This window comes from Ctenopharyngodon idella, chromosome 16 (genome assembly GCF_019924925.1).
Source record: "Ctenopharyngodon idella isolate HZGC_01 chromosome 16, HZGC01, whole genome shotgun sequence".
NCBI classification, from domain to species: Eukaryota; Metazoa; Chordata; class Actinopteri; order Cypriniformes; family Xenocyprididae; genus Ctenopharyngodon; species Ctenopharyngodon idella.
The window spans coordinates 12,658,067-12,673,355 of NC_067235.1; the positions used below are offsets into that span (position 1 = coordinate 12,658,067).

The 15,289-nt window shown below is 37.3% G+C and overlaps 2 protein-coding genes across 2 annotated transcripts in view; one reads left to right on the plus strand and one right to left on the minus strand.

Moving 5' to 3' along the window:
- Window positions 1-5,888: 5,888 nt before the first annotated feature.
- tmem196b (transmembrane protein 196b) lies at window positions 5,889-12,378 on the minus strand. Its single transcript, XM_051865337.1, has 3 exons — window positions 11,998-12,378; window positions 10,286-10,342; window positions 5,889-10,058 (listed from the first exon to the last, which is right to left on the minus strand). The coding sequence occupies exons 1-3, from the start codon at window positions 12,160-12,162 to the stop codon at window positions 9,783-9,785; spliced, it is 498 nt and encodes a 165-aa protein (XP_051721297.1). The 5' UTR covers window positions 12,163-12,378; the 3' UTR covers window positions 5,889-9,782.
- abcb5 (ATP-binding cassette, sub-family B (MDR/TAP), member 5) overlaps window positions 11,262-15,289 on the plus strand; it is a 47,519-nt gene continuing 43,491 nt past the window's right edge. The window contains exon 1 of the mRNA XM_051865333.1: window positions 11,262-11,267. The gene's annotated coding sequence lies outside the window, so the exon portion shown is untranslated. The remainder of the gene's footprint in view (window positions 11,268-15,289) is intronic.

The following is a 15,289-nucleotide window of genomic DNA, read 5'->3' on the forward strand; positions in this document are numbered from 1 at the left end:
TATCTTTATTGTTATCTTTATAGTTATCGTTCTTGGTGTGAATGGGCCTTTAGAATAAAACATTACTGGTGAGCAACTTGAGACAAAACAATGGCAGTGACATTTAAGATATGTCAATGCTTTCAGTTACAACAGTTCAAACATGCGTTTTAGTCTAGGACTAGGCTTAAAGGGATAGTTCACCCAAAAATGAAAATTATCCCATGATTTACTCACCCTCAAGCCATCCTAGGTATATATGACTATCTTCTTTCAGACAAACACAATCAGAGATATTTTTAAAAATATCCTTAGTCCTCCAAAGTTTATAATGGTTGTGAATGGGGGGACCACATTTTGAAAAAAGAAAATGCATCCATCCATAATCAAAGTAATCCATAAGGCTCCAGTGAGTTAATAAAAGCCTTTTGAAGCGAAGCGATGCGTTTTTGTAAGAAAAAAATCCATATTTAAAACTTTATGAATTCAAATAACTAGCTTCGGGCGGATGACGTACGCATACTGCGCAACTCAACTTGCACCAAATGAGCAACCCACTGACATGATGTATGACGTAGGATGTAGGAGTATCATAACCTTAGATGCCTCTCATGGTTCAAACAAATAGACAACAAGCTCAAGCTCCTCTTCTCTTATATCGAAATTTAAAATATCTCGTTTTAGACTTCTAATTCATGACCAGTGTTTTGTTTTGCTCTCTCCTCTGTGCCTCCACGTGCATCATTGCATCATTGCATCATTTGCTCTTCCGCCCAAAAGGACTTGCGCAATATGCGTACGGTCGTCCGCCGGAAGCTAGTTATTTGAATATATAAAGTTTTAAATATGGATATTTTTCTTACAAAAATGCATCGCTTCGCTTTAAAAGGCCTTTATTAACCCACTGGAGCCATATGGATTACTTTGATTATGGATGGATGTTTTTTTTTTTTTTTTTCAAAATGCGGCCCCCCATTCACAACCATTATAAACCTTGGAGGACTAAGGATATTTTTAAAATTATCTCCGATTGTGTTTGTCTGAAAGAAGATAGTCATATACACCTGGGATGGCTTGAGAGTGAGTAAATCATGGGATAATTTTGATTTTTGGGTGAACTATTCCTTTACGCCTTGTCTGTAAAACTGGAGGTTAATATCCTAGAATTTTGCTTCTAAAGTAAATGTATCTTGTTTTAAGGATGTTTAACAGCTTTTTTTTACTGACAAAACAAGACAAAAATACTAATTAAAATGTTCTTTTTTCAATGTATAACTTAATAAAGCACTAAAGATGGTGTTTATAAATGGTAATATCGGTAACCAGAATTTCCCAAATTCCCGAACACGCTTAATCAGTGAAAATAAATAACCTTCAGTCAAATTTCCACTCTAAACTAGGATCAGACGGCGTGTACCAAAGGGTGTACTATGGGAAATCACCTCTAACATTTACAGACAATTAATGAGTCATTAATAAAGTTGGTAAGCCTCGTCTCCCTCTGACCACATCCTTCAGTGCACTTCTCCATGTCTGTGTTCTCCATTATAGGCGGGGTTGGCAGACCTCAGCTGCTACAGCGTCAATGTGACCTGTCACAAGAGAATTCCCTTCATCTTCTCCATCTAAAGCACTCACCACACATGCCGCTACCTGGTAGAGTACTCTGTTTGAGTCGTCAAAACAACAAAAGCTGCTCTATGCCTTACATATATGGTAATGTATCAGTTCAGCTCAACAGAGTGTGATAGCCAAGGGCAACAGTTATTTTTGAACTTCAGTCAGTAGAACTTTCTGCACTCAAAATCAACTCAGCGGCACCTCTGAAATGAACCACACAATGACATTTAAATTTCCAAGCATCTTCTGCCAGAGTGATGAGCCAGCAAACGATACGAGAGGACTACTTCCTGTCTCCACTAGTTTCCTCCAAATACTCACTCATATTGTGATTGCTGTGTGGTTTAATGCCCAGAGAGGCAATTATGGAGAGAACGTCCCACTGGTCCAGGTTACCCCAAGTTCTCAGTGGCTCTGGGAGGGGAGAAGAAGAGAGATGATTTACACAGCTCATCCCTCAGACACCGCCAACAGTGAGTCACAAAATCTTTGCTCGTATGAGTCAGTGGAACAAGGTCGCCGCTCATCCAGACAAGCGAATGTGGAAAGCGACCAGAAAAAGAAACAAACTGACTGATTTAAAGAAACATTGTTCCAACTGATTGAGCAAGTTGTCCTCTGATAACTATCCATAAAACATTTTCCATCTGAACAGGGCGTGTTTATGTTTATCTAAGATAAAATGGGGGAAGTTTTAAAATGTTATTGAGATGTAGGGAACACAAAGACCAATAGTCGGAAAATCCCATTCATTTTCTCTATAGAGAAATTGCTTTTTAATGATAATGTACAAACCTTTCATACCATGAAAGATGGCATAAAAGTGAAGATATATACTAGAAGCCAAGAGTCACTGTGATTGCATTTGATTGCTGGTGACGTCATTAATAAAAGCACTAGAGATGGGAATGCTTTGCAATATGCCACAATTTGCAACTAGAAGCTAAAGTTTGTGAACAAACTTTGATGTTGGCTTGAGAAGCCTGAACCTCGATCTTAGAACCCGGGTCGCCTTGTGCTCAGCTGTGGCATATGTCAGAGCACTACACAACAGATTATTTTTATCAGTTAATTTATCTATGGGACATATTTCTGTCATGATAACTCTCAGAATATTTGGCATGGTAATGGATATGACAAAGTTGATATGTTTGGTCTTGGAGTAATAGATCTGCTACGCTGCTGCAGAGCAAGTACAGGACTTGCTACTGCCAATACATACGTGACAGGCTGCTGTGAGCAAGTAAGATATGCTGCTGCTGTACAGTATAGCGTACATGAATTACCCGTAGCAGATCTATACAGGTGGAGCTGGGGAAGTTTCTGAAAGTGCACTGCAACTGCTACAGCAAATGCTGACCAAGCAGCGAGCTCATTGACTACTGATACAGCAGGACTGTATAAAATGTGCATTCACCTGAACTACTTAGCAGTTAATCTTCATTGTTATCAGTGAAATGACAAAATAAATCAATCAAGCATAACATTATGACCACCTTCCTAATATTGTGTTGGTCCCCCTTTTGCTGCCAAAACAGCCCTGACCCATCAAGGCATGGACTCCACTAGACCCCTGAAGGTGTGCTGTGGTATCTGGCATCAAGATGTTAGCAGACGTTTGTTCAGCACATCCTAAAGATGCTCAATTGGATTGAGATCAGGGGAATTTAGAGGCCAAGTCCACACCTCAAACTCGTTGTTGTGCTCCTCAAACCATTCCTGAACCATTTTTGCTTTGTGGCAGGGCGCATTATCCTGCTGAAAGAGGCCACAGCCACCAGGGAATACCGTTTCAATGAAAGGGTGTACATAGTCTGCAGCAATGCTTAGGTAGGTGGTACGTGTCAAAGTAACATCCACATGGATGGCAGGACCCAATGTTTCTCAGCAGAACATTGCCCAAAGCATCACACTGCCTCCGCCGGCTTGCCTTCTTCCCATAGTGCATCCTGGTGCCATGTGTTCCCCAGGTACGCATACGCACCCGGCCATCCACGTGATGTAAAAGAAACGTGATTCATCAGACCAGGCCACCTTCTTCCATTGCTCCGTGGTTCAGTTCTGATGCTCACATGCCCACTGTTGGCGCTTTCGGCGTTGGACAGGGGTCAGCATGGGCACCGTCTGGTATCAGCATGGACACTCGTCTGGTATTGTATAAAGCCCTTTGAAGCTGCAATGAAACTGTAATTTTGACCCTTCAACTGTTTGAGGTCTGCTGAAGTCCACTATAAGGAGAATAATCCTGGAATATTTTCATCAAAAACCTTAATTTCTTTTTCGACTGAAGAAAGAAGGACATGGACATCTTGGATGACGTGGGGGTGAGTAAATTATCAGGAAATTTTAATTTGAAAGTGAACTAATCCTTTAAGTTCTTGAGCAATTTGAGCCACAGGAGCTCGTCTGTTGGATCGAACCACAATGGCCAGCCTTCACTCCCCACGCGCATCAATGAGCCTTGGCCGCCCATGACCCTGTCGCCGGTTCACCACTGTTCCTTCTTTGGACCATTTTTGATAGATACTGACCACTGCAGACCGGGAACACCCCATAAGAGCTGCAGTTTTGGAGATGCTCTGACCCAGTCGTCTAGCCATCACAATTTGGCCGTTGTCAAACTCACTTAACTCCTTACGCTTGCCCATTTTTTCACAAAGTCGGGCCAACCTGTTACTCGCATGAGATCGACCAATAGCATCCAATGATCCATTTAATTCCCCATAGACAAAATTAAGTCCCACCGTACATTTTTTTTTTTCTTGTTCGAGGAGCCATTTCACTCATAAAAATAAAGTCTATTGCATCTTCCGTTTCATGCCATACTTAATGTTTTTGATACGTTAAGAGTGATAAATAAATGAATGACTTAGAAAATAAATTGTTGGACATGCTTGATGTTAAAAAGAGCTATTAAGCGCAATAAGCAGCGAAAATGAACTTAATGTGGTAGTCGTGCTGACTGACACACACCCAAAGCTGCCTCAGACATCATGCAATCCCTTATTCAGTTCTCTTTAAAAAAAAAAAAAATACACACGAAGTTATGTCAAAATGCCCGTCTTGGCTAGTATTCATGTAAACACAGTTGGTTATGTCTTAAGTAGACATAACAGTTCAGAAAGAAAATGCGTCTGTAACAGTATATTGGATCCATGCACCTTTTAAAGTGACAGCAGCCTAATATACTGCTGCTGTCTGTCCTTAATTTTAATCAAACAACAAAAGAAAAAGAGAATCACTCAATGCTCTTGACTGAATAACTTTAATAGCTTTAATAAAGAACAAACTATATTTAATCCATACAGTGAAGACTATGCAGTGTTTTATTTTACATTTGATTATTCAATTTCTGTATTATTTCTTACTTGAAAGCTACTGTTACCTGAAAGTTACCTGAAAAATTTTCTATATCTGTGGAAGGTCAGTTCTTCAAATGACTGCTTGTAAATTTTATATGTATTTTTGTATTTTCAAATGATAAATTACTTGTATTTTAATTAAATACGTTGTATATTATTTTGATACATTTGATGAGCAAGTATTTGTAATTTGTAACAAAATACTTTTTGATGTAATGGTGCCCATCTTTAATCACTGTTGTTACTTAGTTTGGATCAACAAACGAAGCCCTTGATGTCTAAATGAGCTTTAAAAAACAAAATCTACAATGCAGACATTTTATGGATGTGCTTATGGATGACCAGAATAGTCTAGGTCAAGGAAAAGGCAAGCCTTGCATTTGTTTTCTTATCTGTTATGATTATACTTTCTTTCTTATTCACATCATCAGTCACAAAATTATTAGAGGGGGAAGTGGACAGAGACCACATTTCTTTTACATGGGTTATAAATCAGGAAGTTAATAAATTGTGTGTTAAACGACTTCTTGCCCTCAGCATATATCATGGGAATTAACCAAATGAAGCCCTATATACCCAGAGGACAAAGGAATGCTTCTGTTCGTAACCATGATTTGTGAATGGTTCACGAGCTGTCAGCTTCAGAGACACAAAGTGGAAGAAAGGGGGCAGCAGGGATTGAGTTATTGTGGCTACTGGCTAGGAAACAGCAGCGCCCTCTAGGATCATCACAGAGACAGCATGCAGATATTTCACCTGTCAAATAGGGCCCGTTTTTGAAAGGAGAAAGGATTTCTGCATTGATATGTCCAGTAGTGTATCGCTGTTATGTCATACCTTTGATGTGGTTCTTATTATAAATTATATCGGTAAGTTTACTGCCTTTTTGTAGGCCATTGCAAAACTTCAACACTCTTTAATTGTCTGTTCTAGTATTAGAATTAAGGTCTCATGTGCAGAAAAAAACAACACATTTTGTTTAAAAATATTTATTTACATATAGAGAGATAATTACTTTGATCTCCGAGCATAAAACTGAAGGTAAACAGACACAAAGTTATTAAGGTATTATGAAGGTCCATTTCTTGATGGTCTTGGCGGGAAGGAAAGGGGTCAAAACAAAAGGTAAAGCACATATTCCTTTGTTTTTATGCAATAGGTTTCAACAGGGTTTTCAGTAAGTCGAAGAAGCCAGAAAGTAACAACAATACCCTCGAGCGCTTTCCATTGCGATATGGGCAATTCAGCACACGTTAAAAAGTTCCTTTAAAAAGTCGACTGCCCTGAAAGTCATTATGTAATTCGAACACTGACTGTAAATACATATAGTCCGGTTTCACAGACAGGGTTTAGCCTAAGCCAGGATAAGGCATTTAAGTAGCTTTTATAAACTTTCACTGAAAAACACATTACTGGTGTGCATCTTGAGACAAAACAATGACACTGACATATTTTAAGATATGTCAGTGCAAGTTGCTTTCAGTTACAACAGCTCAAACATGCATTTTAGTCTAGGACTAGCTTAAGCCTTGTCTGTGAAACCGGGGGGTAGATTTACATCTTCTGTAGGCTAATCCCTGGTTGCTTTCTTCTTCTGCTGTTAGGCACTTCGTGCTCCACTTAGGTGCTGACACGTTTCACCAGCAGATGTCGCTGTTGTATTGTAAATTCCGTATATTAGCAACCATTCACAGGGTCATTGACCGGCCTACTTGTCCTTAGTTATTAAGTAACAGCATTGTAACAGAATTGGGTTTTCCTTCTGTGATTGCAATGTTTTTGCATTTTGCCATTCAGTAGTCAGAGCACAAAATCCTTGATTAGCGATTTTGAAAGGGGCTTTGAAAACAGCGTGGTTATTGGAACAGGGTATAAAATGAGTCTTTCTGATCAAACCTATGCAAATCCGATGGTTGGAAGCTTTATGGTAGTGAGGTGCTCCTGTTGTGCGTAGCATGCTTCACTGGAACTTCCTGACAGGCCAGAAAAAACAGTCAGTGTGATCATTTCCTCTCGCTCTCTCTCTCCCACACACATACATAAAGAGTTTGACTATGTTGTTTATTTTTAACCCTCTAAAGTCTACTTTATCATATTTAATTCACAAATTTCTCTAAATTACCAACTTGATAAAAAAAAAAAAAGTGTAGTACACAATCTAGCTACTATATGATTTATGTCGTCTGATTGTTAGTGTGTATACTTTTTTGCAAGTAAAAAGCCTTTTGGTATAATTGAAAAAAACAACAACAACAACAAAAAAAAACATTGTTGTATTACATTAATTATATGTTTTGCCTCCCACGAAGACATAGAGTGACAACTGATATTTATATGCATCTTATGGAAGTAGACTGCTATATTATTATAAAGATCTCATCGTTTTCCATAGGCTACACGCTATCAAATTTTCATCTTAATTTTTCGCCGATATCAACAATTTAACCAAACTGCATATTTTTGCTCAGTTTGGGCATATGAATAAAATTAAGGTGTTTTTTTCCCTCGTTGAGTATGAACTCCATATTCTCGTATATCATACCATGTGCCATAAAAACCTGATCTATTAAATATAATATGCAACAAAAAACACATGCAAACGGTTTTTTTATTTTATTTTTTTTTTTAGATTTTGTCTAAACGTTCAATAAATGTTTTTAGACAGATTTTTTTCTGACTACTATTTCATATGTCATGATTTACATGGTTAACATTAAAATACCTAAACCTAATACCTTTTAACCTTTCAAAGGTTTGACATATATTGAATTCTTCAGTATTGCAAACTGACACCATCACACCTGAGTCTACATCCAGTGACAGTTAAAATATGTCTGGAATGTAGACAGTTGTCAGTAGACATTATATTAACGTTATATATTTATGCCAAATTAGATTGATCGTATACCAGGATTTATTTTTATAACTTTAACTGTGACATGAAACAAAACAGCACCTCATGAAAGACAAATAATCATGACTCAACTTAAACTTTAAAGTAATTCTACCAAAGACTTTAGATATACAAAGACGGTGCACTCATATTACTATGAATAGGAGAAAGCGCAACATGCAATATGGCAGAATAAAGCCATTGCGTCATTACATCTGCATTTAGAAGCTCCAGTTGCTATTGAAACAGTCAGTAGCTGCATCCCAATTCAGAGGCTGCATCCTTCGAAGGACGCAGACTTCACAGGCCACGCCTTCGAAGGCCACAAAGGTCGGAATGAGCATTGTTAAATGGGTTCTGAGGAATTTGGATTCCAAGTCAACACCTCAAACTCGTTGTTGTGCTCCTCAAACCATTCCTGAACAATTTTTGCTTTGTATTAGGGCACATTATCCTGCTGAAAGAGGCCACAGCCACCAGGGAATACCGTTTCCATGAAAGGGTAAGCAGAACATTGCCCAAAGCATCACAGTGCCTCCGCCGGCTTGCCTTCTTTCCATAGTGCATCCTGGTGCCATGTGTTCCCCAGGTAAGCGATGCACACGCACCCAGACATCCACGTGATGTAAAAGAAAACGTGATTCATCAGACCAGGCCGCCTTCTTCCATTGCTCCGTGGTCCAGTTCTGATGCTCACGTGGCCATTGTTGGCGCTTTCGGCGGTGGACAAGGGTCAGCATGGGCACCCTGACTGGTCTGCGTCTATGCAGCCCCTTTCTATCAGAACCAGCATTAACTTCTTGAGTAACTTGAGCTACAGTAGCTCGTCTGTTGGCTCGGACCACACGGGCCAGCCTTCGCTCCCCACGTACATCAGTGTGCCTTGGCCGCCCAAGAACCTTGCCGCCGGTTCACCACTGTTCCTTCCTTGGACCACTTTTAATAGATACTGACCACTGCACACCGGGAACATCCCACAAGAGCTGCAGTTTTGGAGATGCTCTGACCCAGTCGTCTAGCCATCACAATTTGGCCCTTGTCAATCCTTACGTTTGCCCATTTTTCCTGCTTCTAACACATCAACTTTGAGAACAAAATGTTCACTTTCTGTCTAATATATCCCACACATTAACAGGTGCCGTGATGAAGAGAGAATCAGTGTTATTCACTTCACCTGTCAGTGGTCATAATGTTATGCCTGATCGGCGTATAATCGCATCTTAGTAAGGTATGTCAACATTTGAACCGCTTTAAAGTTTTTTTTTTTTTTTTTTTTTTTTTACATTTGTATCATTAGACATTCGAGCAAGTTGAAACCCAATAAAAGTGTAATTTGGCAATATCTCTAAAAAAAAAAAAAACCTGTAGTCACCAGCGTGCAATGAATTCTGGAGTAGGCCGCAAAGGATCCATCTGTTATATCCTTCATTGCACAGGAAACGAACAATGCATTTGAAGGCCGCATTTGAAGGAGCTTTTGAATTGGGACAGCCTTCACCGCACCGTGGTGACACAATTGGCCTTCAAATGTGGCCTTCGAAGGATGCAGCCTCTGAATTGGGACACAGCTAGTGTTCTGAGTCGCGCGCTTAGGACTGCACATGCACAACATGGTCCAACCTGATAAATGCAGTTTTTTTTGTCATGATTTGAGTGTTTAGAAACAATTGATGAGACAGTTATTGTCAGATTTCATTGGTGATTTCAAATATGAAATTTAATCGTAAGCTTGCTTGGTGAACAGCTTTGGAGAATTCAATGTTTCCCCATTCAAAGAGAAGCTGTACTTGCATGACTGAAATAGCTTCCATAATGGCGTTTCAAAGATGGCCACCAACTTGTCTGAAAGGGATTTTGATTCTACAAACCAAATCTACACATTTACATTTTCAATAAAAGCAAAATAGATCTCACAGTCCCTTGATATTTCACCCGCACACCGCCTTCACCTTGTCGCCCATCTCCACGGAATGATGCAGGGACAGATCCCTTTCCAGAAACAGTCTTTTCTGTTCACTGCTGGCAAGTCTGCAGGTGAGCCAGGTGGAGAGGGTGCAGCCCAAGATGCCTAGGCTGGCCAGGCAGAGGAAGGCCAGGTGCAAAGAGTACAGGCTGTTCGTTCGTTTCACCATCGCACGCACAAACTGAACGTTGAGAATTCCCCCAATAAGTCCACAGATGCAACAGGCTGAAAACAGGATCATCTGTGATGTGAGGCGGAACAAAACAAGCGTGATAACTACACAGCATTATTAACTATATAAAGGTCTCTTAATACATGATAGTATCATAAGAGTGATAAAGCAGAGATTACAGACAATGTTTACAAGCTGATGGTGGTGGCTTACAATGGTTGTTATCTCTGTGAATGTGTATATAGATTAGATAAGAAGTATTTATTTTGTTGCGCTTTGTGTCACTATCCTCTTACAGTCAGTCCAGTTCTCTTCTTGGCACACAGTATCCCACATAGTCCACAGACAAGAAACTGAAAAAAGGCAGAGATTTTTTTACTGACTCTAAATCAAATTCTAATAAAATTTCATATTATACTTTGTGGATATCATAATGCAGTTGCACATTGGATATTGTAAAGGTAAAATCACTCTAATAAACTCCATGCATAAAAATGAGAATAATTACAGTATTTAAAGTGTGAATAAAAAAGAGAAAAGTGTTATATATAATATAATATAATATAATATAATATAATATAATATAGTCACAGGAGTTTGCAGGAATACAGATGAAGACGATGAATAAAGTTCCAAAACACAAAGATTAATAATAAAATCCACAATGCAGGCAAACAGGCAGGAACAAACACACTCAATGTAAACTTCACCGGACAAAGAGCGCAGGAAATAAAGCAAACACAAACGAGATAATTAATCAAACACAGCTGAAACACAGAACTCATAATGACGGTGACCATAGTAAGTAAAGATTGGCGGGAAATCAAAGGAAAACAGGAACTGAAGAAATACAAACTAAAAGTTCATGAACTAAACTAAACTGAACATAATAGTGACAAATATATTATAATAAAACTTAAAGTCCCCCTGCAGTCAATAATTTTATCCCTTAAAACTCATATTTGATAATCAAAATGACAATGTTTTTTTTTTCCTGTGAAAATAATTTCTTCATGCCTTCAGTTTACTTTGTAAAGAAAACGTCAAAGTATCGACAAGTTATGTTTACCACAGGCTTTATTTTACTCATAAATTAAAAACCCCATTATAAAACTCCATAGGAAAATCTCGAGGGAACTAGCGGCGAATTAGTCTTCTGGGTTTTGACGTCATCCCTGCACGACTCTATGGTGTTGACTGATGAATTTGCACATGGTTTGTCTTAAAGAATATGAAAAACACAACATAGACATATAAACAACATTTTCACCACATGGGGTCTTTAAGTACTAATGTAAATGATTATAATTGAATAATTTATTAACAATAAATGAACAAATAATAATAAATACAACAAAGTATTTGACAGAAATATATACAAGATATAATATATCAATTAATTAATATAATGCCTTATTTAAGAATAAATATATGAATGATAATAATTGAATAACTGATTAACAATAATTGAACAAATGGTAATAAATGCAATAAAGTATTTTAATGAAAAATATAATAATATAATATCCATCCATCCATTCTGCAAACTGCTTGTCCTATAGAGTTGTGGATAATATAATATAATATAATATAATATAATATAATATAATATAATATAATATAATATAATAGTTGTCAATATAATCATTGTCAATATAATAGCTGACATGCAGTACTTTAAAACAATACTAATATTAGATTTAGAAAAATGTGAAAGAGAAGAGAAAAATGTGATAGAAATTGGGTACACTTTGGGTAAAATCAGCACACAAGATAAGAATTCACTATTTTATCTGCATTTTACACACACACACACACACACACATATATATATATATATATATATATATATATATATATGTACATACATACTGTATATGTAAAATTTGTAAATAATTTTATAATATTTTTTTTTTATTAAAATATATTTCATTTTATCATTATGATTCAAATATAGTCATATAGTACATTAATCTCATGCAGAAGAAATGAACAGTCTCTAACTTACACATGCACCGCTCCATACTGGTGTAGAAAATGAGGTTTGGCTCTTCTGTAGCCACAGGGCTTGTGTGATCCCCAGCACACCCAGAGAGATGCAGGACACCCCGAGTCCCATATGAAAGACAGAGAGGACCAGCAAAGTCCAAACAAGCGCTCTCTTGGTGCACATGCTCCTCCGGGCATCATTCCTCAGACTGTGAGAAAAAATCAAAGGGAGAAAATCCCTCTCTCACCTCGCCAACCAGCTATTACAGATCTTCTACACATTCCAGCTTTAAGAATAAAACTGAACGGTTTAGTTTAGTTTTTAACTCAGGTGTCTGTTTTGTTTTTATGATAAATATAATCTAAAATAAGCAACTGCAAAATGAATCTGTGTGCTGCTCCTGCCTTTCATTGCATTAATGCATGTTTCTCTGATTTCAGAACTCTTATAAGCAGATAGTTTGACCATGCAGGTCACGTGACTGACCATACCATACACACAAACCATAAACACACACAGCATTCTAGTAGCCTACTTCTCTGAAGACTAAAGTTGAGTACTTAAAGGGTAAGTTCACCCAAAAATGAAATTTCTGTCATTAAATACTCACCCTCATGTCGTTCCATCTTCAGAACAAAAATGAAGATCTTTTTAATAGCTTGTTTGCAGTCACGTGGTTTTGATGACGTGTGAAATTCAGGTGGAGGGCAGGAAGTGAAAATTAGAATGGAAGAGATGGAGAAAAGTCAGTACTGTGCTGGTTTAGAAACACTGTTAAAAAATGACTGTAAATTTTACAGTAAAACACTGGCAGCAGGGTTGCCAGCCAGTTACTATAAATTTTACAGTAGTGTTACTGTAATTTAACTACTGTAAATTAATTAACAAAAATTAATACAGTAACACTACTGTAAAATTTACAGTAACTGGCTGGCAACCCTGCTGCCAGTATTTTACTGTAAAATTTACAGTAATTATTTATATATTTTGTATACTGCATTTTTACAAAAATATATTGTATACTGCATTTTTAATATATTGTATACTGCATTTAACACTTCTTTAGTGTTAAATAGCAAATACACACATTCAAGTAGTTTACTGTGAAAAACACAGCTTTAAAAAAGTATTTTTCACAGTAAACTACTTGAATGAGTATACTTGGTATATTTAAAGAAGTATGTAAAATGCAGTATATATATTTTCCCTATTGCTGACTTAATGCCTGGCAGCTGAATTTTAAACTATTATTTAATATATTTAAACTATTTAAACTATTAACTGCATAAGCTTTAAACTATTTTTAACTGCATAAAGTGTTGTATAATGCATAACTTAATTCACCTATATATATATATATATATATATATATATTACGCTTCTTAATCTTGAAAAACAGGTCAAAATGTAATATATAACTTTCAAATTTACATGAAAAATGCAATAAAAAGTGTATTGAACTCATTTTTTATTTAGAAAAATTATTTTATTTTATTTTTTAAATGGACATAAAATTTTGTCACGAAAATGTATTAGTACAAGCCTGTTACCGGACCCCGATGAGTTTTATGACGTTTATTGTACTTCACACAATAGATGAAGCGTGTCAATTTTCCCTCTAGAAAATCACTGTAAGAGCTTAATAAAACACAGTGCAAGTGTGCATTAAAATATTTTTCATAAACTCTCTCTTTCCCTTGCATTGTCATCAACATACACAGCGAAGTACACAGGAACACTAGGAACACAACTAACAGTAAACAAATATATAAGTCCTTATGCCTTTTCGGGTGGTGCTTAATAAACTGGTAAACCTTATATCCGTAAATCAACTCCGATGAACTGTAATAAAGTGCTCTCACCTTCGTATCCAGTATCACTCTGGAGACTGTAAGCTGGATCATGAACAGTTTACTGATCTATCCTTGAGTAACATATTTTTAGCACAACCTCTGTTTTGTATTGTCCCTTTGTATTGATATTCGTTCACAAAGCAGTCCGGTGTGAAATGATTCACGCAGACATAAACGAATTTCGGTAGAGTTGAGGGAGCATTTTCTTCAAAAACAAAATTAATCCACCTCGTCTTCAGCGGCTCAAATTTAGGGAGTAAATGGAGAGAGCTATGTAGATTAATCCATCCAGCTACAGAACACCTAAAACGCTTGGAAGATGTTCTCGTCAGTGCAGCAATAGCGGATTGTGTAAACTCGCTGTGAACTCGCTCAGGGCAGTTCTATGTTAAAACGGCAGTGTCTGTCAACATTCGTGGGCGGGGCCTGTGACTAATGTGACGTCACATTGCCAGTGATCTGGAAACGGCTTGTTCTGAGACACTGCTTATGATTTATGGGGATTAAAAAAAGGAGTGGTTGGATTTTTGTCATTATAGGGTGGTTGTGTACACACACTGCCAACACACATTTATAGCCAAACACCATGCAAAAGTGAATTTTCTATAATAGGTCCCCTTTAAAGTAATCCATTTGACTCCAGTGGTTCAGCCTCAATTTTATGAAGTGACGCAAGTGCTTTGTTTCCTCAAAAAAAACATAATTTACCACTTTATTTACAAAATATGAATCTCCAACACACATTCTACTACCTTTCTGGGGCTTGAAAGTTGTAGTTGCGTAGGCTGTCAATGAAGGAACAAAAAAATCTCTCAGATTTCATTAAAAAGATCTTTATTTTTGTTCCAAAGATGAACGAAAGGCTTAGGGGTTTGGAATGCATGAGGTTGAGTAATTAATGACAGAATTTTCATTTTTGGGTGAACTAATAGTTTACCCAAAGATGAAAATTCTGTCATCATTTACTTACCCCCATGCCATTCCAAACCTGTATTGACATTCTTACTTCTGTGGAACACAAAATAAGGTAATCTGAAGAACTGTTTTTGACCATACAATGAAAGTCAATTATTTTTTTCCACTTTTTTCATCACTTTTAAAGCTAAGAAATTCAGTAACCTTCTTTTGCCAAACTTTACCTTCTTAGTCCCTTAATCGCAACATAACTGCTGGAGGTGAATTCCTCACTGTTTCTATCTGACAAATTTAGTATAAATGTAGTTTAACAAATGTATTATGATGGCTATGACTCTGAAATAGCTCGGTGAGGGGTGAAAGGGGTCTATTTTTATCTTTCATCATTACATAAACTCCAGATACATGGCCCACTATCTATGCTGATGTGCTCAGTTGCCCCTCAGTGAGTGTAACACTGCTCTGCCACCCTCTGCATGTGATCCAGTGAAAGGGTCCTGCGATAAAGGCAGTCACATCCCATTAATCTCAGTTCGATGTGC